At 37.8% G+C, this 6,000-nt stretch overlaps 1 protein-coding gene across 6 annotated transcripts in view; it reads right to left on the bottom strand.

The window, feature by feature from the left end:
- Positions 1-564: 564 nt before the first annotated feature.
- Positions 565-6,000, bottom strand: part of DENND5A (DENN domain containing 5A) — a 72,252-nt gene continuing 66,816 nt past the window's right edge. For all 6 annotated transcript variants that reach the window (XM_054067243.1, XM_054067241.1, XM_054067244.1 and 3 more), the window contains 4 exons: positions 5,064-5,146; positions 3,715-3,838; positions 2,979-3,147; positions 565-2,360 (listed from right to left, as the gene is read on the bottom strand). In XM_054067243.1, coding sequence (XP_053923218.1) covers positions 2,177-2,360; positions 2,979-3,147; positions 3,715-3,838; positions 5,064-5,146 — 560 coding nt within the window. In that variant the 3' untranslated portion in view covers positions 565-2,176. The remainder of the gene's footprint in view (positions 2,361-2,978; positions 3,148-3,714; positions 3,839-5,063; positions 5,147-6,000) is intronic.

Genomic DNA, 6,000 nt, shown 5'->3' with positions numbered 1-6,000 from the left:
ATCATGTCACATTAGGTGAACTTGTGTAAAGATTAAAAAAAAAAGTAAAAACCCCTTAATTCAGGATTAATTACCTCATGCAATATAAAATTAATCCATATTTAATAGTACAAGATATATGGTTTTAACAGGACCAACTAATCCATTATGTTCAAAATAATTAATCCAACCCTCCTTTCTTGGATAAGACAAATTCCCCTTAAAATAAGCAGGCAAAAGTCATCTTAAAAACAGCTGTAAGCACCATTACGTTGTATTTTTTTGCTATTATTAATACATAAATAAGCAATTTGGTGCAAGTGTATAAAGATTATCTCAACATATGAAGTTGAATACAAGAAATTCTTAGAATAAAGTACAACTATTTTATTTATGCCCTTCCTAAGACGGGAAAAAAAATCCAACAAAACCAAACCTGCACACACAAAACACTTCTGTGAAATGTTCTTGTAAGCTCCAGACTGTGAAAGAATTCACACACACACAGCATGAGGAGTGGCTTGGACATTGCCTCTGCATCTTCCTAATGCTACTGTGAAATCAAAAAAGAATCTTGCTCTGATAAGTAGTGACAAAGAAATTTCTCAGTTTAATAATGAAATAAATAAGACAAAAAGTAAAAATAGTCAAGAATTTAATACATATGCTATAATTATAAATGATGGAAATAAAACTATCACAAGATGTGACTAAGCTGTATGTAAAGAAAAGGTGCTATAACATTGTATGAACTGAAAAACTGAGACTCCGCTTCTCAAAAGAGAGACAATACTAAGAAGTTTATACAGTGGAGACCTCTTAAATACATAGCCCTGAATTTCTGTACAGTAACTTGTGATACTGAAAAATCAGCCTCTTCTTAACTTACAGATTAATTTCAAAGAGATTTTTATCAGAAGATTCATATGAACAGAGAAGCCTTTAGGCATTTTCCAAGTTTCAGATCTCCAATAAATTAAGCTTTCAAAACGTTTGTGTTTCATTGTAGAAATGAACTAAAGCTTTCTCTGCTAATAACAAAAGCACCCCAAATGAATCATCATACTGTGACAACAGGACCCAAGACATATTCATTCAAAAGGAAAAGAAGAAACCTTACTATTTACTGTCTTTTCAGAAACATTAAGAAATCCTTGTATCTGTTAGTAAGGTATACCATTATTACTTTTTGGGGGCATAAACATCATTATTTAGTCACTTGGAATTTGGGAAACTCATGTCCCTCTTTATTAGCCGTTAGGAGAATTACCAGCAGCAACCATATACCAAACTTGAAAAGGCTGGTTCAAGTGGAAACAGTTTTGTATTATGAACAATTATTCCAGGTTTTTCATTTAAGTGGGCTACACTGTAAATTCTGAATTGCAACAAAACATCACCAGTTTATTATAGAAGACTTTTTTTTTAAGACAAAATTACAAAACACAATGATAGGTTAAATAAATAAAAAACATCAGTTAAAAAACACGCTCAATTTCTTCTGTGCAATTACGTACCAATATGAAAAATATTACTTTGATTTCTGCACATTTCACGGTTCAGTCTCCTGTATTTCACTAAAAATAATACTGACAACAAAATAAAGGAAAAAATGATTTGTTGACAAATCAGTGCTTTGGAGCTATTAAAAAAAAAAGCACACATCAGATTTGTAGTTCCCTTGCAGCAGAACATGACCCGATACGTTAAAAATCAAACATTGGTAATAATGTTAATATATAAAATATTAGTTTAAAAACTATAGAATGACCTTCTCAGCAGAAATGGAGTGTATACATAGGGTTCTATGACATACAGCATATCTGAAGGCAAGTTCACAGAATGCTGAAAGGCTCACCGCACTGGCAAGGAAATACTGCAGCTTTAAAATAAGCTGCACAATACTCATCTCTATCTCTTTCACATGAAAGTGTGTAAAAAGCAAATCAGCAAATAAACTCTAAAATAGATTTATACCAAAATCCTCTTTTTTACATTGAGTTTACAGCTTCTATCCATTTGCCTGTACTATTTTTGGAGTTTCCTTCAAGAAAAGTCAAAGTTGCATTTTAGGGCCATGAACAAATTCACGATACAACGTACTGGCAGACAGAACTTTTGCATACTGACAAGATTCACTCCTTGTTGCTTTTTTTTTTTTTTTTTTTAAAGACAGTTCTTCTGGTGGGAGAAGAGGTCAAATATCAATTCCTTTGACAAGAGATGCCTCCAGCGTAATGTTGAACTCCTGCAAGGTCTGCAGCACTCGAATCAAAGAATTCACCAGAGTATGATCCTTTATCAGTGCTATGTCTTCATACATCTGTGCTGTGATTGGGCAGTCTGCAAGCAGGGCAATCCAATGGTGCAAAAGGTGGTCTCTGACAAAGTGGCAATTTGCAATTTGGAAATAAATAAAAATAAAGCCAAGTTAATTTCTCATTGTCAGTGACACGATTTTTATTCTTCGCCTTCTAAACAGACCGACCATCTTCTCAGCATGTATTAATAAGGTGGGGAGGAGGGAGAAACTGTCTGCAGAACTTGTTTAAGTAGGGAGCATCTGTGAAATCTACATTTCTAGGCTTTCTGCCCCTTACATCAACAGATAAGGTTCCCTCCTACCCATCTCCTACAATGAGCAGGTGGAGGGTGGCAAATCTACCTGTCCATTAACTAGAGAGACCTTACTAATGGATGGGTTTCTACCTTCCAAATTTGCTAGCTGCACGAGAGGGAGGCTATTCGCACCAGCCTACCACCTTTCTCTTGATTCAGCTGCTCAGCTTTCGGATATTCAGTTTATACCTCATATTTCGCACACTTCACACACCTAAGAACTCAGCGCGTTGTTCACTTGATCCTTCTTTAGTTACACCAAAGAACTGCATAACAGTCAGACTGCACAATGCAGCAGTTGCGGAGCTTTATCTTACACATCATCTTTATAATGTTATTAAAACAGTAACAACAACAATACTAATTAAGTTTCTTTATACCTGGCTCCAAGACACACCAGCATCTGAAACTTGCCATCCTTCCCAATGTTTCTAGGGGTGTTGTTGATGGCTGTGATAAAACGACAGAAATTCCTGGCCCTCGTCTGCCAGTTCTCTTCTGGGACCATCTCATTCTGCTCAAGGGTCTCATAGTATGTTTGTGCTTTTTCTTAAAAGAACAGTGGGAGATAATGAAGTTTCATCAGTGCATACAGTAGTCCTAAAATAACTGAAATATCATTCTCCTGTGCTTGGAATACAATAATTAGGCACTATGACCTTTTATTTTAGATGATTAAATTTAATACCACCTCAGTATAATGCTTTCCCCATAAAGCATGATTACAAACCCATAGGGCTATCTGATGTCCACATCGGACCACTGGCAAATCAGCAAGACTGCATCATGGAGGGGACATTTAAAGTTGAGCCTAGACTCAAAGCTCATCCATGAGTTTCCCGAAAAATTATATCTAGACATAATTTTTTTCTGTTTGATTCAGTCCCCTACGTGTAAAACTGGGATTCTGTTTTCTACCTTGTGCACAACGCTAAAGAGATTCTAAGTATCTACTGAATTTTGAGATGCTATAGTAAAATGATGATATAAGGAGATGCCATCAAGATGTCTCCAAGAAGTATATTGTTCACACCAACTGAAACACAATGTTAAAGCACATAGATGGATATATTTTGAAGACACAAGCAAGCTCTTGAATGTCTTCCTCCCACTTACCTAAAAAGTCCCAAATAAAGACATTTTTGAAGAGTCTCGGTGATTTAAATCCATGCTGAAACACTTGCTCAAGAGCTGAAACAAGTCCACTTTCTCCACACAGCAACAGTGTCAGACTGCCTCTCTGCCAAGCACACATAAAAAGCACCCACACTTACTATTTCACTTTGGAAGCCTGGGACACAGAAGTATCTCATGTTTGTAATACAAAAACCAGTTTTAAAATAAACAGATGCCCCAAGTTAGTCTACTGTCAAACAGTGGCTTCAGACAGGATGGTCTAGTTCTTATAAGGCCTGAGCAATCAAACATTTGTTGACCTCTCCAAGAACAAGGCTAAATAAAGCATTCTCAGGGCTGCATCATCATCAAATGAAGCCACAAAAAGGCCACGATAAAGATGATAAGCACATTTTACCTATAATAACCACCACTGTACAGAAAACATTTTCCTCTTTTACTAAGTATTAAAGACCACAGGTCCATTGTAGCAAGTGCCTCAGACTGTTTGCTTATCAACGAAAACATTTAATGCAAGTTTTAAACCTTGGAAAACCCCAAAATTCTTTATTTTACATGATGGTAAATTCTGTTTTGCAAAATCAGTGCATGACCACATGAGATTATTATGTGTGATCATTAGGCAGAATTATACTGTACATGAATTTGCTGTGCTATACTGAACTTAGAAAAGACGAGGGCAGAAGGAACAGGACAACCTATCTGTAAAAAACTAACGAATTTCAAAGATATCATACAGGAGCCAGCATTGCTCTACACCACTCCAACTGACAAGGGCTGGATTTGATGCTTTGACAGAGGCATGCTTCTTGTATTTGTTTCAGGAAATAACTGCTGTGTCAGTTACAAAGATTACATGTATAAGATAGAAGCGTACCAGAGTCTCTGAGAGCACTTCTGCCTCACTTGTGAATGTGTGGTTGTTTGGGAGCAGGTCTTTCTGTTTCTTTTCAGCTTTTTTTAAAGTGGCCCATGGGTTTTCATGTTTTAAGTAGCAAAGATAATGCAAAAAAACCTACCCAGTAACAGGAGGCAACACTCTTGACAGTGGTGTAGGCAGAATCTTTGCTAGAATTTGACGAGTAACACAATTTGCAGTAACCGAATGTTAACATTTAAATTAACAGAATGCTCCAGCAAAACTGAGGTACTTTAGGACGTACTATTCCAACAGTGTAGTCTCGGTGTCTTGGTTTTGCTCTACTTAAAGAATTTTCAAACAGATGGCTGTTCATTCAGTTTAGTTACTTCTGTTCTATATACTAGAATGCTTACTAGTAACAGTTTTAAGACAGGAGTGCCACTATACAGACAAAACAACTCCTCACCTCCTTCTCTGGCTTGTGGAAATGCTTGACAATACCATTGACTGCTTCACCAATAGCTTCTTGTATCTGACCAGTATTTAACTCTGCAAAATAGAAAAGTACATGCACTCACTCTTCAACAGCTTCAGAAACTCTATCTGTGCAAGAATGTATCCCTACATAAGGCCTCCACTCCTGTAAGGCCCCACCTGGAGTACTGTGCCCAGTTCTGGAATCCTCCATAAAAGCAGGATATGGAACTGTTGGAACAGGTCCAGAGGAAGCTACAGAGACGATCAGAGGACCGGAGCATCTCTGCTATGAGGACAAGCTGACAGCTGGGGCTGTTCAGCCCGAGAACAGAAGGCTCCAGAAGACCTTGTAACAGCTTGCCAGTACCTGAAGGGGGCTACAAGAAAGCTGGGGAGGGACTTTTTACAAGGGCGTGTAGTGACAGGATGAGGGGGAATGGCTTTAAATTGGAGAAAGGAAGATTTAGGCTAGATATTAGGAAGAAACTCTTGACAGTGAGGGTGGTAAAACACTGGCACAGGTTGCCCAGGGAAGCTGTGGCTGCCCCATCCCTGGAGGTGTTCAAGGCCAGGCTGGATGGGGCCTTGAGCAGCCTGGTCTGGTGGGAGGTGTCCCTGCCCACGGCAGCGGGGTTGGAACTGGATCACCTTTAAGATCCCTTCCAACTCAAACCATTCCATGACTCTGTGAGGGATAGGGCATACCACAAAAAAAAAAAAAAAAAAAAAAAAAAAAAAAAAAAAAAAAAGAAGAAGAGCATGACCCAGTATTACCTATACCTCAGTGAAAAGTTGCTGGACCGTGGGTAATAGAAATCCAATTCTACTTTTATTTACTGTGGAAGAGGTAGAAATGGAGATGGTTTATTTTTATGTCAATGTTAACAACGTGGTGGACAGTGAGGTGGACTGCTAATTGGCTGGAT

The sequence above is a fragment of the Cuculus canorus genome, chromosome 5, assembly GCF_017976375.1.
Source record: "Cuculus canorus isolate bCucCan1 chromosome 5, bCucCan1.pri, whole genome shotgun sequence".
Lineage (NCBI taxonomy): Eukaryota > Metazoa > Chordata > Aves > Cuculiformes > Cuculidae > Cuculus > Cuculus canorus.
Note: the sequence above shows the minus strand (reverse complement) of the source record. Positions and strands in the feature narration are given on the sequence as shown.